The sequence below is a fragment of the Nicotiana tabacum genome, chromosome 14, assembly GCF_000715075.1.
Source record: "Nicotiana tabacum cultivar K326 chromosome 14, ASM71507v2, whole genome shotgun sequence".
NCBI lineage: Eukaryota > Viridiplantae > Streptophyta > Magnoliopsida > Solanales > Solanaceae > Nicotiana > Nicotiana tabacum.
The window spans coordinates 19,982,221-20,006,170 of NC_134093.1; the positions used below are offsets into that span (position 1 = coordinate 19,982,221).

A 23,950-nucleotide genomic window follows, 5' to 3' on the forward strand; every position below is an offset into this window, starting at 1 on the left:
AGAATTTTCAACTTCTATATTCGATGCCGAAACCTATCAAATCAATTCCAATTGACCTCAAATTTTGTACACAAGTCATAAATGACATAACGGAGCTATGAAATATTTTAGAACTGGATTCTAACTCCGATATCTAAAAGTCAACTCCCCGGTCAAACTTTTCAAAAATTCAACTTTCGTCATTTCAAGTCAAATTCCACTACGGACTTTCAAAAATATTTTCGGACACACTTCTAAGTCCAAAATTACCATACAGAGCTATTGGAATCATCAAAGCTCTATTCCGGGGTCGTTTACATATAAGTCGACATCCGGTCACTATTTTTACTTAAACTTTAAACCTTGGAACTTAGTGTTTCAATTTATTCTAAAACCTCACCGGATCCGAACCAATTACCCCGACAAGTCATATAATAACTGTGAAGTAACTAAGTAAATGGGTATACAACTCTCGAAACGACTGGTCGGATCATTACAACTATATTCGTCAGCGAGAAGACTATCACCAAGAACTCATAAATATCCCTTTTTTCTAAGGAAATGGAATACTTCATTACTAAAAGAAAAGGAGTATTTAGTTATTACAAACTAGAGGCAGTGATCGCATAGCGATCTTTCCCGATTTGTCCTTATTGAAAACTTTTAAAACAAATGGGGAGGTGTGCTCCAGAACATTGTATTATCCACTTCTGGAGTTGGTGGAGTCAATTTTCATCCATATTTTGCCAGTGCACCTGCTACAGTATTGCCCTCTCAAAATATGTGACATATCGCGTCCAGTCCCACAAACTGCAATCAGAAAAAATCTGTGAGTAGCGATGACTATGAGTGATAAATAAATTGCATAATATCTGAGAATTTATTTTTACTATTACAGGGAAAAGATTTTTGGGAAAAGCAAGTTCCAATCCTGCTAATAGGGCAAGTAGTTTAACATTAGGGCAATCATGGCAATGGTGCTCTTGGCGTAGCCCACGCCCCATAAGCTCGTGTGATCTCAGATCAGGGCTCCCCACGCCACTGATGCAGTTGTTGGGATCAAAACAACTATCTATGTTAAGCTTATAGTGCATTGGCGGTGGCGGAAGCCATTTGATGGGGATAGAGTGCTTGAAATTTGAAGGGGTTAGGTTAGTGAGAGTGATATATTCCGTATTTGCAAGATGGTTTTTTTAGGACAAGTAAGGGTGGAGGTGTGATTGAATAGGTTAGAATTTCTATTAATACAAATATTTAGAGAATGATTGGTAGGAGAGTAGAGTACAAGGTGGGGATAACAGCGTGTGGGGTAGTGATAGTGGAGGTATTGTTACAAGTTTCTGGAGCCAAGTGGAAAAGTTGTCTTGTTGTGGTAAGGAGATATTAAAAAAGGACCGTAGGTGGCTGGCTTGGGGCAGTGGAAGAATATATGTGAAATGTCTTTCATAGAGGCATGAGAGAAATAACAAGAATTTGATTGTAATATGTCCCGTTTGGCTAGAAAATTCCTGGTAGAGAGTTTGTGTTGGAGCATAAGCTAGAGAAAAAAATTGAGCTTATTTAAATAATGGAGGTTCCAAATCCAAGAGTAATTGGTGTGGTTGATTTGTAGGAGTTGTTGAGAGTGTTGTAGTTGTAGTAGTATGCTAATTTGGTGGAAAAGATGTGATCTGTTGTTTGATTCCAAAAGGAGGAATTGACGTTGGGAGTGGTGAAAGGGATGCAGGTATGGTGGATCTGGGCAAGGACCATAAGAGAAAGAATAATTGAGAGGCTGTCAAGTGACCAAGAGTTATTTGAAATTATCATCGAAACTGTAAGGTTAGCTTCCAGGTGATTGAGTGGGCCTTGGATGGTTTGGCGGAGCCAGTTGTTGGATGGTAACTAGTTATCAGTCCATAGATTGATGGTTGAGATGTCCCCGACGTTCCAAGAAAACCCAGCTTGAAAGAGGCTGTGAGCTTTGATCACCCTTTTCCAAAATATAGGAGTTAGTTTGTTTAGCATGGCTTGTCCCTATACATCTGTGCTGGACGTATTTGACATGGAGTACCCTAGCCCACAATGTGACAGTTCTGCTTTGGAAGCACTAGAGTAAACCAGCTAGCATGCCTAAGTTTTTGGCATTGGTTTTGTAGAGTCTCAAGCCACCTAGCGGCTTAGGCGTTGTAACCACATCCAAATTCATAACGCGGATCCTCTTTCTTTTTTTGGGGGGTGGGGGTGGATCCCCATAGAAAGTTACATTGAATGCTATCTATGTGGTTTCTAGTAAAAATAGGAAGGAGGTTGGTTTGCATGAAATAGTTAGGAATGGTTGCTAGGACTGATTGTACAAGGGTAGTTATGCCCGCGAGGTTTAGAAGCTTAGCTTTCCAGCCCAAAAGCTTATTATTCATCTTGTCAAGTATGAATTGGTAATCTCACCCTTTGTGGAAAAGTGCTGATAGGTGAAAGTCTAGGTGTTTATCAAAATTGGTAGAAGAGAGGACATTAAGGATATTAGTTAACGGGGCTTGGGTAGTAGGGGTGACATTCTTGAAGAAGAAAACTTTTGATTTGGCGAAATTTATTTTTTGATCCGATTGGACATGTAACATGTTGAAGATATTGATAATAGTAGATGCATTATGGATATCAGCTCGGAGGAGTCTGAAAAGTCATCTCCGTGTTCTTTCTTTTAAGAATGAGTCTTATTTTGAATCGGAGGAGTCTGAAAAGTCATCTCCGTGTTCTTTCTTTTAAGAATGAATCTTATTTTGAATCGAGTCATTCGAAAATAACGATAAGAATACTAAATTCTTTTTGCTCATCTTACTTTATTGAATCTCATTCCATTGTCATCCCTATTAACAATGGCGGATGGAGCACATAACCAACGTATTTTAAACTCAACGCTTTCAACACAATACATATTTCAAAAACTATTACTACATTAAAACCCATAAATTCAAAAGTTTTAGGAATCTAGTGATAGGAACCTAACAAATAAATCAATCAAATTAAAATTCTGAATCCGCCTATGCATACATAACATATTATGATATATAAGAAAATCGAAAATAGATTGAAAAATATTATCCTTAAGATTGAAAAATACTATACTAAATTTGTCGCTTGATTACCACTAATAGTGTAACTCTCTATTGTTGATCAACCAGGTTAGCCTTAGCGGATGCATATCCATCTTCTATCTCGTGACTATGTGACCCGTTTTTTATTAAGTCTCCAAATCCCTGTAGTTCTTTCTTACTTCTCACATTTTGTTGACTTGCATAGTGCTTGTTGAAGGCTTTGATTTGTTGGTTTATTTTCACAGTACGCCATTTTCAAAACCAAGACACACAGTATCGATGGTTGGATTTAAGCAAAAAATGGGAGTTTGCATATTAACTCCTGCAGTAACTTCGGCCATACTGTTGTAGTATTTAACTAACTCCAATCAATACTTTATTGACTTTCCATTTCCATCATTTTATTTGTTCTTAGCTTTGATAGTGTAAAACCAGTTCCTTGTTTTTTTTTTCCTTTGTTTTTTTTCCTGATGTTGTATAAAGACGATTCTTCGTGACATTTGCCATGACATAATATCCATTATAATAAATTTATGGATCATGACATTTGCCATGACATAATATCCATTATTAGGCTAAGGATTTTTTGCTATAAATAGAGTAGTTTCTCCTCATTTGTAAACACACCAACAAGACTTGTCTTCAATTCTTGTTTCTTCCTTTCTTTCTTTATTAAGAGTGTTTTGTATGAGAGTTAAGTGTTGGGAAGCACTTGTGTGAACCCTTTCTTTGGAGTGATCTTGTGAGGTTATTCTCTTAGGATATTTCGGATTAATTAGAGTGTTTACTCTAATTTTGTACTCTCTTTTGTACTCTTATTGTTATAGTAAATTGCTCATCTCCGCTTGTGGACGTAGGTCACTTTGACCGAACCACGTTAAATTTGTGTCTTCTTTATCTACTTTAATTGTCGTTGTTATCAACTTCCATTGTCTTTGTTATTGTCATTATACCGTTGTTTGGCTAAATTTCGCACTACCCGGGTTTCCGATCCTAACATATTTCTTTGATTGGATGGGCATTCACTCTGTTGATTGGACAGGGAGAAACAAGGACAATAACCAAAACATTTCTGGTGGAAGCAAAACAAATGCAAGGGCCACTTCAGTCCCACGACCACGTGCAGTCTTATCAAGCCCTGGTAATCCCTGATTAACTTTGCATTGTAGAATTAACTTCTTCGTGCGGTTTGTGAGCTACATCAGACGAGTTCTGCTGATAATGATACCACGCCTTTTTGGCTATGTCGTCTCTCCACATTACCTAAATGGATAAAGCAGAGTAAATAAGGGGCAGAAAGTCCTGGTGATTCTCACTAACATGACAAATGATACCGTTGCATAGTTTGCCAGTGCATGAGATGTATACTTCTGCTATTCAAATAAATAAGCTTTAGCACATAATCAACATATAGGTACTGGTTTTCAGTGAGACGTCAAGGGAAATTTGCTGTATTTGAATGAGCGCGATGGGTCTGAATTATTCTTGCATTAGAAATGGACTTGCCAACTCATCTGGCAGATTTACTTAGACAAGAAATAGGAATGTTGCTGATACATTTCAGAAGTTATTCTTGATTCCGCACTAAATTGTGAAATTTGTTCACGTGTTTCTATTGTTTAGCACGTCAATTGCACTGTAGAATAACCAAGAATTGATGATAGAATGAGATCATCTAATACATAGCCTCTTGAATTTTTTGAATTGCCGTGTAGTTCACAAAGATAAACACAGTAGATGAGTGTATGTTTTGCTGAAGGTATTGGAATTTTATTTGCAGATAATGATCAGATGATAAGAACTAGGGGCAAGACGAAAGCAGAACTAATTTCTGGCTTGAAAAGTCACAATTTATGTCAAAACAGACATCATACCAGGTGCAAAACTTTTCCAAAATCAATTCAAGCTGAAAATCCTATAAGTGGAAATAAGGGCTCAAAAGAAACAGCTGATGCAAAACTTGATCCTCGACCAAGAGGAGGGCTAGTGAAAGCTGATCAAAGTGAAAAGACACATCTTCATAAAGGAGATCAAGATTCTGTTAGTTCAAAGTAATGCACTGAGCATCCCGTATTGGCCGAGTAATCAACTTTCAAATAGGATCGTTCTAGCATGCATACTAATTGTGAAAATTTCTGAATGCAACTGGTCGCAACTTGACCAAGAGTTATAACTGAATTAGAAACTCTTCAAAGAGCAACCTTAATTAGGTGATGTCTTTTTATGACAAGAGTCAAGACTCATCCTTTTTCCTGAGAATTCTGCATCTTCAGACTGTTGACGTGTTACACCATCGTCTAGCTATAAGTGCTTAATTTTAATTTGAAAGTGTCATTGACCAGTAAACAATGTTTTCCCTGTGAAAAGTTATGTTTTATCGTTTGACCTTTAGCATCAATGAATAGCCAAACTTTCTTGATATTATGGCTTCTTCATGGCTCATTTCTTGATATTTTGGACAAGAGTGAGTTGCTGCAGTGGTAAACACCCTCCACTTCCAACCAAGAGGTTGTGAGTTCGAGTCACCCCGAGAGCAAGGTGGGGAGTTCTTGGAGGGAAAGAGCCGAGGGTCTATCGGAAACAGCCTCTCTACCCCAGGGTAGGGATAAAGTCTGCGTACACACTACCCTCCCCAGATCCCACTAGTGATATTATACTGGGTTGTTATTGTTGTTGTTGTTGTATCAGTTGAAATTGTTGATTAGTCCTCATTAATTGGAACTTAAACTTGTTTGAAGACTTAAGCTTTTTGAGTCTTGAGCTTAATGTTATGTTTGTTGTACCTTTTTTAGATCAAATATTCAATGTCAGTTTATACTTTTTCCCCGTATCATAATGCCTTTTGCACCATAAACACAAGCATAATTGAATTATGTATAAGGCAGGATACAACCACTTACTCAGTTGTTGCACCTGAGAACTTAATGTTCATATCCTGCATACTGTAATGCATTTTGCTTTCCGTATAACAAAACATCATTGAAACTTTGCCTGTGGGAGCTTGCTTACACTGCCAATCCCAAGCTCGGATAAAGGAGCCGTGTAACAACTATTATAAAACTTGTCATTTCATGATGAATTTGTATAGATCCAAACATCGTATTTATGATATTGAGAATTCATACAGCCGACCTAAACTAGCTTGGGATTGAGACGTAGTTGTACAACAAAGCATCATTGAGCAGGGGTTGTCAAGTCAAAAATACTAAAACATGTAAAGGTACATTATGAAGCTCGAATTATGAAGATGTACAATATTAAAAGCTCCTCCCGGCCATGAAAATTGACAAACTTAGAAAGAAAACACACACACACTGTAACAGAAAAATTCAAGCCCTTAAAAGTCTTTTAAGAGTTTGATAAATTCCATATAATCATTTAGGTGTAGACAGTAGGGTTGGCGAGAAGGTAGTCTTCAACAGTCTTGAAAAGTTCCAGGGCTTGATGTTTGCCTTCATTGTGTTCTTCTTCCTTCAATACATAGCTTGATTAGTTTGTTTATAACTCACAATCATAAATTGTTACACATGTTATAACCATCACTTATATTTTAAACAAAGACAAGATGCATTAAAGGATGCATATTGTTGGCTGAAAGCTTAAAGAACACAAGATTCAATCTATGGGGGGTTGCTATGTGTGTGGGATTTGAGGCATGTCGCGAGGTTTTGTCCTAGGATGCAGAGTGGTATGCCACAACAGGGTACTCGTGCTATGTTTCTGGCACCAGTTGCTACATCACCCGCCCATCCAACTGGGGATAGGGGTCATCCAGCTAGAGGTGGAGGTCACCCATGTCGAGGTCGTCCTAGAGGAGGATGACAGGCTGGTGGGGCTCAGCCCCATTGTTATGCATTCTCGGTTAGGCCTGAGGTAGAGTCGTTTGATGTAGTCATCACAGGTATTATCTCTGTCTATCATAGAGATGCTTCGATGTTATTTGATTCGGGTTCTACTTATTCATATGTATCTTTGTTGGCCCCAGAAAGAGAATAGTTTTGAAGATTGACAAAGGAACTCAGATATGAACAAGGCCCATCACTGGCAAACATAGACACCGGCAGAGTCAAGGCACGTGAGGTGCACATGCAGGAGATAAGCGTATTCTAGTAGAATGAGATATCTCCTGATCGAAAAGATTGCAAAAACGATAAGGAGAAGGACTCCTTATTCAGTAAGAATAATATCTAAGATAAGGAAGGATTTAGAAGTTGAGTTTAACTAGAACTCTTCCACCAAGGAAGAGTAGCATTAGGATTCTAGTTAATTCTTTATCTACTAACTCCTATATATTACAGAATGTTCTTATTGTACAGTGACGCACAAAAGCAGAAGTTAAGCAAGAATTGAGAGCAAAATAGCGAGGCAATTTTGCAAGCAGTTCGAGTGATATGTAAGTGTGCTAATCTGACGCTACTTGAACTAGCTAGAAGAACCAATTCAAACTGTTATCTTTTAGTCTAGTTATTTATAGTAGGTGGTTTTAACTTGTACCTTTTTAGCTTTATCTAGAAGCGTCTGTAATAGGTACTTTGTGTTTTCAAGTTAGAGTCAACTTGAAGTTTGTCGCAAATAACTAGAGGCTAGTTTACTACAAAGGGTTATAAGTAATCCTAGGTTTACAAAAGAGTTTTTGTAAATGCTGTTTTGGCTCACTGATTTAGTAAAGAGTTTTGGAAAAATCCTATTGGGAAGTAGGTCGTGGTTTTTTCACCTTTTAAGCCAGGTGTTTTCCACGTAAAAATCTCCATATTCTTTATTTTCTGTACTTATTATTCCGTAACAGTAGTAGTTGGAACATATAGAAGAACCAGGTTGTTCTATAATCTATGCACGCGAAAAATTGGACACCACACAAATCACCCCCTCTTGTGTGGTATTGACGTATAAAACATCAATTGGTATCAGAGCAGGTTATCCTTGAAGAGGCTAACACCTTAGGAGAAGATCAAGATGAGTGCACCACCTGGGAACTGGGAAGGACAATCAACTGCTAGGCCTCCACTCTTCAATGGCCAGTACTACTCCTGGTGGAAAAACAGGATGAGAGATCACATCATAGGAGAAGACTGTGAGCTATGGGACATTGTCACAGATGGTCCACTGGCTACCATGAAGATAAACGCCGAAGGAGAAGAGGTTCCAAAAACAAGAGCTGAGTGCACTGCTGACGACTTGAGGAAATGGGAGAAGAATGCTAAAGCCAAAAAATGGCTTGTTTGTGAACTCGGTCCAGATGAGTACAGTAGAATACAAAGCTATACCACTGCCAAGGAAATTTGGGACACTTTGCAAGTGGCCCATGAAGGAATACCTCAAGTGAAGAGGTCCAGAGGAATACTACTATATTCTCAATATGAGAATTTCACCATGAAGGAAGGGGAAATCATCCAAGAGATGTATACAAGGTTCACCACACTAACAAATGAACTTAAGTCTCTTGGAAGGGTTATTCTTGAAGAAGACAAAGTTGAGAAGATTTTGACAAGGGTTCTGCCAGTCTCATGGGAGAGCATAATCACTGCTATTCAGGAATCAACGAACATTGCCACTCTTAGGTTAGATGAGCTAATTGGAAATCTCACTGCTTATGAACTTAGAAGGCAAACCATGAAGATGGATATACCCAAGAAGGAACGAAGCCTGGCACTTAGAATCACTGAAGGTGCTGATCTGGAGGAAGATAAAATGGCTATGATCACCAAGGACTTCAAGAAATACCTTATGAGAGGAAAAAGTTCTTCAAGAGATGGAAATTACAACAAAGCAAGGGTTCCTGAAAAAACGACCAATGAGGGCTGCAAGTGTGGGAAGACTGATCATCACATCAAGAACTGCCCTCAATGGAAAATTGAATGGAAGAAGGAAAGATCTGAACGAAGGAACATGAAGAAGGAATAGGTTCATCCCAAGAATAACAAGGATCAACAAAGGCTATGCTTGCTGCTTGGGGAGAAAGTTCAGATGAGGAATCAGATGATGAAGATGGAGATGAACAAACACTTATGGCAATTGGAGAATCCGATGAGGAATCTGAGGTAAGTATAATTCATCTCAAGGATAAGATTAAGTTTTTATCTAAAGGAAAACTCTCTGAATTATTGATAGATTTCATTGATGAATCCGAGGTAATAAATAAAGAAAAAGAATAGTTGTCTAAGGATTGTGTGATTTTAAAAGCAAAGTGTAAGAACCTAGAACTCAGAGTTAGTGAGACTGTGAGTGAAAATACTGCTCTGAAAAACCAGGTTAAAATCTGAAAATCTAAAACTGAAACTAGGAACCAGTAAGAAGACAGCTAATTGCACACAACTCACTTTAGAAAAAAATGTAGGCAAACTGAAAGATGAGTTGTATAGGAAGGATGAGCAGGTAAGAGTGCTAAAGGAGGATCTAGGCAAGGTCAAGCATGAACTAGATAGAACTAGTAAATGGAACAGGTCCTCCGATGCTTTGTCGTGGCTACAAGAACATCACAGTAGCAATAGAAGAGGACTTGGCTTTGGGAATCAGTTACCTAAGTGGGATCCTAAAAGCAAGTACCTCACTCTTCCTGAGAACAAGATTTATACTCACTGTGGTAAGACTGGTCACTATAAAAGTGAATGTAACGCAAAAGAAAGGGCCAGTCAAAAGAACAAAAATTTTGTTCAAGGGAAGAATTGGTTACCAAGTTGGGCTAAAAGAATTTAATTCATCATTTTGCTTATAGAAAGGGACCCAAACTAGTTTGGGTTCCTAAGACTAACCCCTTATTTCCTTTTGTAGGTTCAAGTGAAGGGGAGCAGCCAAATATGGTACATGGACAGTGGCTGCTCAAAGCATATGACAGGAAGCAAGGACCAGTTCCTTTCACTTGAGGACCTCAAAGGAGGAAATGTCTCCTTTGGAAATGGAAAGAAAGGTGAAATCATTGGGGTTGGTAAGGTAGGTAATGATGACTCTCATTCCATTGAGAATGTCTACTTGATAGACGGCTTGAAGTATAGCCTAATCAGTGTGTCACAATTGTGTGATAGAGGTAACTTTATAGAATTCACCTCTACTAAATGTTTTGTGATAAATCTTATCACTGACAAGATTGTTTTGCAGGGTAAAAGAGTGAATAATATATATATTATAGATCTGTCCACACTCTCAGAGAATGAACTAACTTGCTTAAGTGTGCTAGATAGTGATCCCCTCCTTTGGCATAAGAGGCTTGGACATGCAAGTCTAAGTCAACTCAATAAATTAGTCTCCAAGGACTTGGTGATAGGACTGCCTAACATTAAGTTCAAGGAAGACAAAGTTTGTGAGGCTTGTGCAAGGGGGAAGCAGGTAAGATCCTCTTTTAAATGCAAGAAAGTGGTAAGGACCACCAAAACGATGGAACTGGTTCATATGGATCTTTGTGGTCCAATGAGAACATTAAGTAGAGGTGGTAAGAGATATGTGATGGTGCTTGTTGATGATTATTCTAGGTTTACATGGACACTGTTTTTAACATCTAAAGATGAAGCATTTGACATGTTCACTTCCTTTGTTAGAAAAACTCAGAAACAATTAGGAAATCAACTTACATCAATCAGGTCTGATCATGGCACTGAATTTGAAAATGCTAAATTTGCTGAATTTTGTGATGAGCATGGGATAGATCATAATTTTCTGCTCCTAGGACTACACAGCAAAATGGAGTAGTTGAAAGAAAGAATAGGACACTTGAAGCTATGGCTAGGACTATGCTTCTTTCTAGTAAACTGCCCTACAGCTTCTGGGCAGAAACTGTAAATACTGCATGCTACATCATAAATAGGTGCATGACTAGACCTCTTGTTGAGAAAACTCCCTATGAGTTACTTAAAGGGAGAAAACCAAATATATCCCATCTTAGGACATTTGGATGCAAGTGCTTTGTGCACAACAATGGTAAAGACTCTCTAGGTAAGTTTGATCCCAGAAGTGATGAGGGAGTATTTTTGGGATATTATTCACATAGTAAAGCATATAAGGTATATAACAAAAGAACTATGTGTGTTGAAGAAAGTGTTCATGTCATTTTTGATGAAACTAACATTCTTTTTGAGAGACAGGAACATGATGATGAAGCAATTGGGCTAGTTAAACACTTAAATGAAACCACTGTCCAGACTGAAGCATCTATGGAGGAAGGAACAAGTTCATCTATCCCCGACAACATGACATGGGGAATAGAACAAAACAATTCTCAAACTTCAGTGGAACCTGTACCTGAACCTGTTCCACAACAACAAAACACTGAAGGAACACCAAGGGAAAACCAGTTGGTTATGAAACCTTACAAGTATCAAAGTTCTTATCCCATTGAGAACATAATTACTGATCTAACCTTTGGAATCAAAACCAGATCTTCATTAAAGAATCTTTGTACTTTTGATGCATTCTTATCTCTTATTGAACCTAAAAATGTTGTTGAGGCTTTGCAGGATACAGATTGGGTAAATGAAATGCAATATGAACTCAACCAATTTGAAAGGAGTCAAGTTTGGCATCTGGTACCAAGATCCAAGGATAGATCAGTAATTAGCACAAAATGGGTCTTCAGAAACAAACTTGATGAAGATGGAACAGTTATAAGGAACAAGGCAAGATTGGTGGTTCAAGGATATAGCCAAGAGGAGGGCATAGACTATGATGAAACCTTTGCTCCAGTCGCAAGGTTGGAAGCAATAAGACTCCTCATAGCCTTTGCTGCTTACATGGAATTCACCCTTCACCATATGGATGTCAAGAGTTCCTTCCTCAATGTCTATCTAAAGGAAGAAGTGTTTGTCAAGCAACCTCCGGGGTTTGAAAGCAAGGAAAGTCCTGATCATGTGTACAAACTTGACAAAGTACTTTATGGGTTCAAGCAGGCGACAAGAGCATGGTATGAAAGATTATCAAAGTTTTTATTTGAGCATGACTACAAGAGAGGTAAAATACACAATATTTTGTTCTTGAAAGAAAAAGGTAAAGATCTCTTGGTAGTTCAGATATATGTTGATGATATAATCTTTGGAGCAACTACTGATAAGTTAAGTAAAGATTTTGCTAAACTAATGGGGAGTGAGTTTGAAATGAGCATGATGGGTGAGCTTAATTTCTTTTTGGGCTTACAAATTAAACAAAATTCAAATGGAACTATGATCCATCAGCAGAAGTATGTAAAAGAGTTGCTTAAAAGGTTTTAAATGGAAGATTCTAAAGAATTGACACTCCTATTGCAATAGCTACAAAGTTGGATATGGATGAACCTAGTTCATCTGTCGATCAGAAGTTGTATAGGGGAATGATTGGCTCATTGTTGTATCTCACTGCTAGTAAACCTGACATTGTTTTCAGTGTAGGCCTTTGTGCAAGATTTCAGGCAAATCCGAAGGAGTCTCACTTGACTGATGTCAAAAATATTTGCGATATCTAAAAGGCACCACTGATCTTTGTCTTTTGTATCCAAAAGTTAGTAATTTCAATCTTGTGGGATATGCTGATGCTGATTATGCAGGTTTTCTTGTAGATAGAAAGAGCACCTCAGGTATGGCACACTTTCTTGGCTCATGTCTTGTGTCTTGGGCCACCAAAAAATAAAATTCAGTGGCCTTATCTACTGCTGAAGCTGAGTATGTTGCTACTGCTTTATGTTGTGCTCCATTGTTGTGGATCAAACAATAATTAAAGGACTTTGGAATTGATGTTGGTTGTATTTCCATTTTTTGTGATAACACTAGTGTTATTAGTGTGACCAATAACCCGGTTCACCATAAGAGAACTAAGCACATAGATGTTAGGCATCACCTTTTGAGGGATAACTATGAAAATGGGTTGATCACTGTGGAATTTTGTGCTACTGACAAGAAAATAGCTGACATCTTCACAAAAGCCCTAAGTAGAGATCACTTTAAAAGGAACATGTTAGAATTAGGGATGATTAAGATCACCTAAAAGGACCAATTCAAAGTACACACAAAAAAAAATTGGTTAGAAAATCTAAAAATTGTGTAAATAACCAGATTAATTGTTGCTCAGTCTCATACTGTAAATAGTATACTCCTATGCCATATTTTAATATGAATCACTGGTCTCTAATGAAATTTTCTCTATTTTTGCAAATTGAGACATGGTTGAGAGGATTCTTAGTGAAGAACCTGGTTTATCAGTGCTGGTTCATCTGAAAAATGAGGTATGTGTTCTACACTCTGCACATTTTGAAATACTAATATTTAAATCATGAGCAAAACTCTACCCAAGTCCAAAATCTTCCAAAGCCTATCCAATAAAAATTTGAACCAGTTCCGTTTCAATTAAAGAATTCTCATCGAATTAAAACACCTAGATTCTAGGGGAGTTGTAACCGTCATTCCAAACTGAAAATTGTAGAGTGATTAGACTTCTAATTGACAATAAAAAGCTGCCGTTGTGTATTAATTACACTTCTCCTTTAAATCCCTCATCATCAACTCTGCAAATTCTTCAGTATTTCTGAAAAACCGTCGAAACCCTTTCTTCTCTCCTTGCCTTCGAATTCAATCCAAGCTTTTTCCTTCATCACAAAACCATAACCAAAATGTCTAACCCCTGGAATAACCCTGATACTCCTCCACCCCCTACTCTTTCCTCTTCCTCTACAACCCCTGAACCTAGTTCTACCCTCTCCCCCCCCAACCTAGAAAAAAAAGAGTTAAAATGCTTGCTAGAAAAATAGTGGCCAGCGGTGCTTTATCTCGAAAATTAAATGCCCAGCTTCAAGCAAGCCAAGCCCAAAACTCACAAAATTCGAGTGATTCCTTTAAATCAGTGACTGAGAGGGAAGAAATTGGGTCTTCCGATTCTGAACAGGTAACTTCTGTCCCTAAACCTTCATCTGAGGTTATTTCTGAGATCGCTAAAAATTTAGAAACTAGGTTCATCCTAGTTGGGTCTGTGATAGATGTGGAAATTCCTGAGATAAGAAGGAGAGGTGGTAAAAATAAAATTGAAAAAGAAAAAGAGAGAGATGGAGTACGGAGTGAAGAGAGGGGATAAGGGAAAAAAGTGGTTGATTCTTCACCCACCTCTGAATCTGTTAGAATGGCTATTTGTGGAGCTAAGCCAGAGAAGGAGGACGAAGGTAGAAGGCACACCGGGGGAAGTGGATCAGGAGAAGCCACTGAAGGGCTAGTAAATCTTGGAAAGCAAGCAGACGAACCTGGTTCATCTACTGAGGAAACCCTGGCTGATCTCTTGAAAGAGTTAAGTACAGTTACCAACCCAAGAAGAAAAGAACTCCTAAAGCTACAACCTCTGGGACAACAAGAAACGGAAAGCTGCTCCTTCTGAGACCTATGATATTCCTCTTCCAAGAGGAAGAACTACAAGGAGCAAGCAAAAGCAGAGTGAGGAGGAGTTGCAGAGAGCTTTAGAGGAGAGTAAGAAGAACACAGTGGATAAAGGGAAAGAAAAAGTGGTTAAGCCTGTTGAGGCTATTGAGTTGGATGAGATGGACCTGGTCCATCAAAGTGCAAAAGTGGAAGAGGTAGAGGTTGCCAAAGAAAGCCAAGACTTCCTCAAAGAAGTCTTCATATGTTTCTAAGTCTGCTGAACCCTCTATCTTGGCTAAGTGAACCAGGTCTGCAGTGAAAGCCAAGAAAGTGAAAATTACTAAAGAAGATGATTAGAGTGGTAAAGAGGAGGATGTGTCTGGTGGTGAGAAGGACAAGCTGATAAAGTTTGGTAAAAGAATAATTCTGAAGGAGAGATTGTTGAAGGACTTGGAAGAAAAAGGAATGATTTTGCTGCTGGAGAAGCTTGAGATACATGGGTGGAAGGACATGGTACTTTAGTTGGATGGGAGACTGGCTAGGAATGAGATTGTAGAATTCATGGCTAATGCTAAGGTCAAATAAGGCAGAGTCACCAGCCTAGTGAAAGGGGTCCAAATCTCTTTTGATGCTAAAGAATTGGGTGAAATCCTTGGCATACCCTTTGAAGGCTATGATGACTATACTAGGCAGAAATGGCCCAGTCTGGATTCTCTTCCAAGTGCCCTGGCTATCACAAAGGAAATATTGTGATAATGAAGAAGAGAGTGATCCCAAGGCAGTCTATAAGAGTGAAATGAAGCCACCCCACAAGGTGATCTTTGAATTTATCAACAAGTGCGTGTTGCCAAGGTAGGAAAGGAGGCATATTGCAAATTACATGGACTTGGTCTTGATGGAGTGTATGGACAGTGGGAGGCAGATAAACTGGCCCGGGTTCATTATTCAGCTTTTGGACAGAGTTGTCAATGGCTCCAAAGCCTATGCCATTCCTTATGGTTTCATCCTCACTTTTGTTCTTGCTTATTATAAGGTGCCATTGAAGAAGGCGAAGATGGCCACAAGCAAAGACCATTTTGGGATCAATACTCTTCTTGCTTGTGATTATGAGATCCATACCGTCCCCAATGAACCTGGTTCATCGAAAAGGACACCTGTAAACACCAAGGTCAGAGCCCTAGCGCAGGAGAGTGGGGCAAAGGATGCTGAGATAGCAAGGCTGAAGACTCGTTTGGCTGAGGTTGAATCTGAGAGGGATATTCTCAGAGTTGAGCTTACAAAGGAAAGGGAGAAGAATGAGGAAATTCATCACGATATGTTGAATCTTCTCCAAGCCAAAATCCAAGCCCCTAGTTCTTCCAAACCTTAGTTACCTAGCTTGAATAGAAATTTAGTGACCCAGATTCGAGACTTTTTCTTTTTGTTACTCATGCTTTAACTGTTTTTGTTTCATTTTGTGGATTGTGGAAGAGTACTTTCTATCAATGAAATTTGCTGCTCTTGTTCTTATGCACTGTCTCTATTTCTTTGATAGTTTGAATTCTTAGTTGATTACTGATGATTGATCCATGAATGCATTTGCAGTCGCCCCAGTGGCCATGAGTAATTTTTATAAAACATGGGACTCACACATCTTTTTGCCACTTTTTGATGATGCCAAAAGGGGGAAGATGTACTCTGAACAAGTGATATTTATAACCTAAATAACGCTGGTTCTTTATGATAAGTGCTTAATACTCTAATAAGTGTCAATATTGGATTAAGTTGAAACATGCCTAAGCTTATGGACACACAAAGTTTGTCATGATCAAAAAGGGGAAATTTATTGGCCCAAGAAAGAGAATAGTTTTGAAGATTGACAAAGGAACTCAGATATGAACCGGATCCATCACTGGTAGACATAGACACCGGCAGAGTCAAGGCACGTGAGGTGCACATGCAGGAGATAAGCGTATTTTGGTAGAATAAGATATCTCCTGATCGAAAAGATTGCAAAAACGATAAGGAGAAGGACTCCTTATTCAGTAAGAACAGTATCTAAGATAAGGAAGGATTTAGGAGTTGAGTTTAACTAGAACTCTTCCACCAAGGAAGAGTAGCATTAGGATTCTAGTTAATTCTTTATCTACTAACTCCTATATATTGCAGAATGTTCTTATTGTACAGTGACGCACAAAAGTAGAAGTTAAGCAAGAATTGAGAGCAAAATAGCGAGACAATTTTGCAAGCAGTTTGAGTGATATTTAAGTGTGCGAATCTGACGCTACTTGAACCAGCTAGAAGAACCAGTTCAAACTGTTGTCTTTTAGTCTAGTTATTTATAGTAGGTGGTTTTAACTTGTACCTTTTTAGCTTTATCTAGAAGCGTCTGTAATAGGTACTTTGTATTTTCAAGTTAGAGTTAACTTGAAGTTTGTAGCAAATAGCTAGAGGCTAGTTTACTACAAAAGGTTAGAGGTAATCCTAGGTTTACAAAAGAGTTTTTGTAAATGCTATTTTGGCTCACTGATTTAGTAAAGAGTTTTGAGAAAATCCTACTGGGAAGTAGGTCGTGGTTTTTTCACTTTTTGAGCCAGGTGTTTTCCCCGTAAAAATCTCTGTGTTCTTTATTTTCTGTACTTATTATTCCGCAACAATAGTAGTTGGAACACATAGAAGAACCAGGTCCTTCTATAATCTGTGCACGCGAAAAATTGAACACCACACAAATCACCCCCTCTTGTATGGTATTGACGAATAAAACATCAATCTTCATATTTTGCATCAGACTTGAGTTTGCCTCATGATTCTCTTAATCTTCATGTTGCTGTGTCTACACTGATTGGAGATTCTATAGTTATTGATCGAGTATACCAGTCAATGTTGTTATTATTAGTGGTTTTGATACCATAGCTGTCTATTGCTGTTCGATATGGTGGATTTTGAGGTGATTCTAGGCGTGGATTGGTTCTCCCCCACGTTATCTTAGATTGTCACACCAAAATCGTAGCTTTAGCAAATCCAGAGTTGCCTAGATTAGAATGAATAGGGACCCTTGGCTGTTCTAAGAGTAGGGTGGTTTCATATTTGAAGACTCACTCCCACGACTTAAAAAATTCTGTAGCTTTAGAAAATAAAAATGTTCATGTAGTTGCAGATGTACTGTATGGGTTATGAGTACGGCCAACCACAACATATTTTATGCGAAATATAAATATATGGGTGAAAACTACTAAAGTTTTAACAAAGATTAAATTTTTAACCATAATTATAAAAATACAATATGTTTAGTATTAAAAACTTAAGGTTAACTCCATCAAGTCTAAATCTTGATTCGTCTTCGCGTTCATATTTACTTCCTGTAATGTCTTTCTTATCTAAGTAAAAGCATTCTTGAAAATCATGATTATCGTTTTTTAAGTCAACCATAATTTTGAAATTATCAAAAATGCAACCTAAGTATTGAGAAAACTACTTATTACCATTGGGACAAGCGAGTATAAGTTTTTACCATGGCAATAGGATAGATTAGAAGATTGATTAATATTTATTATTATTATTTTGGTGTTCTCTCTCAATGAAATTTGAAGAAGGCAAAGGGTATGGAGAGTTTTTTCTTTATTTGGTGTCCAATATTCGCATTGGGGCATGACTAAATTCGGATTTGCACCGGAATTGGAGGGTAAAAAGCTCCCTAATAAATACGACTCTATACCATGGGCTCGAACCTGAGACCTCTGATTAAGATGAAGAGATACTTACCACTACATCATAACCCATTAAAAAAAAAAGAGTATGCCACCTTTGTTTTGAGGTGTTCACTATCCTCAAAAGTCAACTTGTCCGGTTAAAAAAGAAGAATTAAACGAAAATTAGGCTAACTACTTTGCTGACACTAACAAAAGCTGCTCGTTTGATCGACCAATAAGTTACTTTGAGATTACAGTGAAAAGATTATGTAACACTCCGAAAAATTTCGAAGTATTTTAAGATCATTAAGAAGATTGGCGGGTGCTAATTATATTAATTCGGGTATGAACAATACTGCTAATTTGAATGATATCAATTTATCATGATAATATATGTATGAGGTGCATTAAGAATGGTTTATGGTCTAAGAGGAGCCTTAAGGCTAAGTCAAGCTGAAAATTATATGATGGGATAAAGTTTCAAGTGAGTTCGCACACAATCTAACTTCAAACGAGCATAACTCTCAAGATATGAAGAGTTATATAGTTTATATCCTATCAAATTAAAGTCCTTTGAGTCTAGTTTCCAACGAATCAAGCCGTTCGTCATTTGGATATGTATACAGAATGTTATGGCCATTTTACTGGACCTGTGTCATATGCGCGGCCGCACATATTTGAGAGTTTCTACCTCAGGTGCGCGGCCAGATGCACGGCCACTTGCCCAGGTGCGCGGCCACACACGTAGGAACCCATTAAATACCCCCAAGGCCGGGTAGAGAGAGATCTAAGCCATTTCTTTGAGCTAGGGTTTGCATATCAAGGGGAATCCGTCCAACACCTCCCTCCCATGAACCAAGGTAATATTTTTGGAGTAATTTTTGAGTTGAGTACTACTCCTAAACACTTACATTAACAAGGATTAATCTTGAAGATCCATAGATTTCCATTTAAATTCCCAAATTGGTCAAGAACACTACAAGTTGGGATTCTCAAGAGTTTCACTATAAGAGGTATGTCTACTATCTCTAACTAATCTATGGTGACTATTTATGTATGAAATATGTGTTAAAACTTATGATATGGTGATTAGAAGCCATAAGTTTCCGATTTAAATACATAACCATTGTAGAGATTGAAAGGTGATTATTTGATAGAATTTTGTTGGTTGGGTGAGAATGGTTGGTCACACATGTGATGTTACGATTATAAGCTGTTTTGTTGGTAAATAATGGTAGTTGGAAGAACTAATTCTATGGTTAAGAAATGTATAAATGTATGCCCACTAGGTGTTCGGTAAATTATCTAAATAGCCTAAACTATGGAATTGGTTACTAATATTGGTCCCATTGGATGTTGATATTGTAGATTGTAGTTGCTTAGTATAGTAGATCGTTGTAGTATTAAGGGGTGAATTTCAGTTTCGGATCGTTGGCATTGAATTGAGGAGACAAGAAGACATTCAGAGGTGGATACACGTGGAATGGAATTTTCTGAGTATTGATTAGCTTGCTCGACGTTGGGTTCGTCTTGTTGAGGTAAGTAACTCTTATAATCTTGGAGCTCAGGGTATGAACCCTGAATTATACGTGTTATGTGTTTGGTATTGAGGTGACGCACATGCTAGGTGACGGGCGTGTGGGCGTGCACCATGTGAACTGTGACTACGTTATTCCTGTGGTATTGTGTAGTTACCTGAATTTATCCAAAATCATGAAAATCTCTAAGTACTAGAGCTATTGAGCTGAGAATCATTTAAAATCATGCAGAGACTATATGCCAGTATTATTGAGACCCACATAGGTCATATTGTTGTTGAATTTGTTTAAATTAAAATTTAAAACTCAGTCATGTTTATTCATTTCATATCATCTCTCAGTCTCTGTTGCTATTTATTGATTCATCATATTATCATTTTGGGCTGATTTTTTATGACATTGTGAGCCCGAGAGACTGGAGAGATTGATGAATGAGTGAGGCCGAGGGTCTGATGATGAGGATATTTATGGGATCGAGCTGCGCGCCGTAACATGTTTCATTAATTTATTCCATGATTGACTTGTTATAGCGCTTGGTCTGAAGGATCCCCTCCGGAGTCTGTACGCACCCTCAGTGAGCGCATGTACCTACTGAGTGCGAGTGCGAGTACCGAGCGCGAGTGCCGAGTGATTTGGGAGGATTGAGTGACTGTGAGGATTGAGTGATTGGGAGGACTAAGTGACTAGGAGGACCGAGTGAATTGATACTCTAAGAGTATGCATATGGTTTTATCACTATGTTGTATTGCATTGGCATGTACATTACCATATAGGCATAGAGATGTACTTTTCTCATGCCATTTGAAAATAAAATTTCCTATTGGGGAAGAAAGGTTTTGGGAAAATCACAGTTTTCAGGCTTACTCATATTTTGGTGATTTCAGTGAAAAGAATTGAGTTTTATTATTATATTTGAAAAGAAAATGTTTATTTTTTTTTGGAAACTGTGAACATATTTTATTATTGAGTTATTCTTTGTGTTGCCTTAATTTTATTATTATGAGATGTTACTGGATATTGATATTGACCCTGAACTTTGTTCAAGCTCGTCACTACTTTCAACCTAAGGTTAGGTTTGTTACTTATTGAGTACATGGGGTCGGTTGTACTCATACTACACTTCTGCACCTTGCGTGCAGATTTTGGATGTTGATACTAATATACATGACGGAAGCTGGATCTGAAGATGTACCTGTATTCCAGTCATTGCTGCCTCTTGTTCATGGTAGCCTTAGATTTATAAAAAAATCCGTTTATGTACATTTCGAACAGATGCTGTATTTGCTTCATACCAACTTTGTAATTTTCAATCTTAGAAGCTCATGATTTATACTACCAGTCCTTGGAAAATGTATAGGATTCAGATAATTTCTTTTACTTAATTGTCTTATTAAGTATTATTAGAATTGGTTAGTTGCTAATTGGCTTACCTAGCGGGTTGGGTTAGGTGCCATCACGACTAGTCGAATTTTGAGTCGTGACAAATTATAACTTGAGCATTACTTTTTACGCAGGAACTTTAAATAATGGAATATCGCAAAACATATCCCTTGAGCATCATATATATTGAACAAGACATTTTAATTTCAGTACAAGCATTTGAAAAGTACAGTACAAAGCTTGCGATATTCTTTATTTAAAGTTCTTTCCATTACATATTTGGAAAGAACACACACTCAAAACATTATGATGGTATAAGCAGGTATCTCGTGGAATTAGTCGAGCTGGACGCAAACTGACTCCGACACCATTTAGGCATAGACGGTAGGATTGGCAAGAAGGTAGTCTTCAACAGCCTTGAAAAATTCCATGGCTTTATCTTTGCCTTCATTGTGTTCTTCTTCCTTAAATACATAATCACCCTTTGTGTGGTACTCAGTCGATGTCTTACAAATACAACCTCCATTTGCAGAAGTTTCGAATTTGACATCATAGGTAGTGGATTCCAATTTGTCTCCTAGAACATCTCCTTCTATTAGTGAATATTTGGTTACCAAGTGCTTGTCGTCAATCACATGAAGCTTGTGCTTCAAATACTTTATTGGACCATCTGTCATTTCACAAAATAAAGCAAACTTAGTGGGCGTTTGGACATAACGATTGTGAAATTCCAGAAAAAAGTGAAAAAAAGTTTCAAAGTGATAATACAACAATCAAGTGAAATCCCACAAATGGGGTATGGGGAGGGTAGTATGTACGCAGACCTTACACCTACCCGAAAGATTAAAGAGGTTGTTTCCGATAGACCATAAGAAGACTAAGTGGAATTTAAAAATGTAATTTTTGAAACAACTAAAATGATTCTTCTCATAGTTTCCAAGTATCTAAATTTAAATTTTAAAGAATAAATTAATCTATTTCGATTTAGCCCCTAAACTTAGTCGGATAATAAAAATTGCCAAATAAGCAGAGACGGTTGAAAAAATAGTACCCTTTAAAGCAGAATGCTGAATTCCCCATTCGTCATCATGATCATCCATTGAGAGTTTGCCAGTATAAGATAGCCTAATTCTTATTAATAGAAAATACCTAGAAAATATAAATACAAAGAAAAAAAAAAATCAAGTGAAAATAGTATTTGAGAATTAGATTTGTGTTTAGATATGAATACATTTGGAGATGTTTTTGAATTTTTGTGAGTGAGTTGAAGTGAAAATTTTGAAAAATAACTTTTTGATCGTATAAATATCTTTTTCAGTGTCAATGTTTCAACCAGGAAAAATTTCTAAAAGAGAGAAAGAATTGCACCAAAAGAACTTAATTAGCCGAACAAGTCAAACTAGTGTGAATTTCCTATGTTTCGCCATTCAAAAATGTAGATAATGCACATTTTTGTAGGAAAAAAAATTCTTTTTAGCTCTCGTCCTGCTCCTCCTTTTTTCTTTTTAAGCTTTTAACAATTTTACTTCCTATATTTAATTAACAGTTTATCTATTTAATTATTGTAATAAGGCAACTATTCTAATTTAAAATTGCACTTTAATTCCAGAACCATGCATGTTAGGCATAAAATCACCAACACTCACACCCCTTGGGTGCAACCCTTTTATGAACCCTACGTAAACATATGCTACTTTTTGCCTGGACTGCCCTATATACAGTTAAACCTCTCTATAACAGCCACATATATTCCGGATTTTTTGGTTGTTATAGTGAAATGTTGTTATAGAGAACGTATATTATAACATATAGCATTGAAATTGATTCCATAAGAAATTTGACTTTTATAGTGAATGACTGTAATATAGGGATATTGTTATAGAGAAGATCTGACTATATATATATATATATATATATATATATATATATATATATATATATATATATATATATATATATATATATATATAAAGTTCACCTTCGACAAAGTTCATCTTCTTGATGCTTCCAACACCACCATCACCTTCAACAGTCTCAATGTTTTTAACAACTTGTGGCATCAACTTTGGAATAAGGTTGTCTGCGTCAAGAACCAAAGCTTTAAATAACCTAGTTGGGGCAACTGTGGTTGATGCCTCATGAGTATAGGTAGTGACACCCATAATGTTAATTAATTTGCACTAAAATGAGAAGCAAAAGAAAGAGGATAATTCAGATGAATTTGGAATAAGAAGTGAATAGAATGGTTTTTGATGTGTGGGATATAATGAAGTTTTAGATGGTATTTATAGGAGAGAAAAAAGGAAGAGTGAAAGAGTGTTTAGACTATTAGTCAATCAGCAACCTTAGTTTTATCTTAATTTCAACATTTCAACGTTCAAAGCTGTCCCTTCTTGACATTTGTATCCATTTTTCTAGGTGTTATTTTCCTACGTCCTCTTTAAAATTAATGCCGTTAGTTGTACCGTAAGAGAACTTCATGACATATGGCCTATGTAAGAGTGGATAATATTGAAAAGCCAATTCTTGGATTGGTGTATTGTATTGAATAAATAATTCCCTTTAGCAATCGAAGACCAGGAGCTTTTCTTCTCTTCGCCAACCGACAAATCACAAATATGTTTCTCAATCAAATTTGTGATCAATATCTTCTTCTTCATATGTAATTTCAACAGCCTAACAATGAGGTTTCTGTTGACACATTAAAGCATCTTTTTATTTAATCATCTAATATACATTCGAAATTTACCAGCCCTATTAATTTCGACTTTTATTGTTGTGAGCCCATAAGAGGAAAACACTCCTAGCTAGAAGAAGATTGTCGGTTCTCACTATTCAAACCTGAAACCTCTGTTAAGAGTGGAGGATAAGGATATGGTTTCATTTCATATCGGCTGTTTTTTATTATGTAGGGCCATACATAGTTTGGCTTTACTTAGTCAAGATTTCATAAGACAGTGTTTGGCTTAGTTAAGATGTCGAAGTCTTGACTATGAGTGCAAGCCAAACCTCGTATT

General features: G+C 37.3%; 2 protein-coding genes across 2 annotated transcripts; one reads left to right on the plus strand and one right to left on the minus strand.

The window, feature by feature from the left end:
• The first annotated feature begins 651 nt into the window (after window positions 1-651).
• Window positions 652-5,831, plus strand: LOC142168694 (uncharacterized). The gene is made up of 3 exons (XM_075229392.1): window positions 652-808; window positions 4,096-4,194; window positions 4,834-5,831. The coding sequence occupies exons 1-3, from the start codon at window positions 652-654 to the stop codon at window positions 5,106-5,108; spliced, it is 531 nt and encodes a 176-aa protein (XP_075085493.1). The 3' UTR covers window positions 5,109-5,831.
• A 15,272-nt stretch (window positions 5,832-21,103) lies between these two features.
• LOC142168695 (pathogenesis-related protein STH-2-like) lies at window positions 21,104-23,201 on the minus strand. The gene is made up of 2 exons (XM_075229393.1): window positions 22,912-23,201; window positions 21,104-21,603 (listed from the first exon to the last, which is right to left on the minus strand). Exons 1-2 carry the CDS (start codon window positions 23,093-23,095, stop codon window positions 21,305-21,307), a joined length of 483 nt encoding a protein of 160 aa, XP_075085494.1. The 5' UTR covers window positions 23,096-23,201; the 3' UTR covers window positions 21,104-21,304.
• Between the last annotated feature and the right edge of the window lie 749 nt (window positions 23,202-23,950).

Excerpts from the sequence above, each read along its gene's own strand:
- LOC142168694 (XM_075229392.1), top strand. The coding sequence starts at position 652 with ATGGGGAGGTGTGCTCCAGAACATTGTATTATCCACTTCTGGAGTTGG. Across the intron at positions 809-4,095 it reads ACTGCAATCAGAAAAAATCT|GGAGAAACAAGGACAATAAC; the intron begins GTGAGTAGCGAT and ends TTGATTGGACAG. Across the intron at positions 4,195-4,833 it reads TGCAGTCTTATCAAGCCCTG|ATAATGATCAGATGATAAGA; the intron begins GTAATCCCTGAT and ends TTTTATTTGCAG.
- LOC142168695 (XM_075229393.1), bottom strand. The coding sequence starts at position 23,095 with ATGGGTGTCACTACCTATACTCATGAGGCATCAACCACAGTTGCCCCA. Across the intron at positions 21,604-22,911 it reads GAAGATGAACTTTGTCGAAG|ATGGTCCAATAAAGTATTTG; the intron begins GTGAACTTTATA and ends GTGAAATGACAG.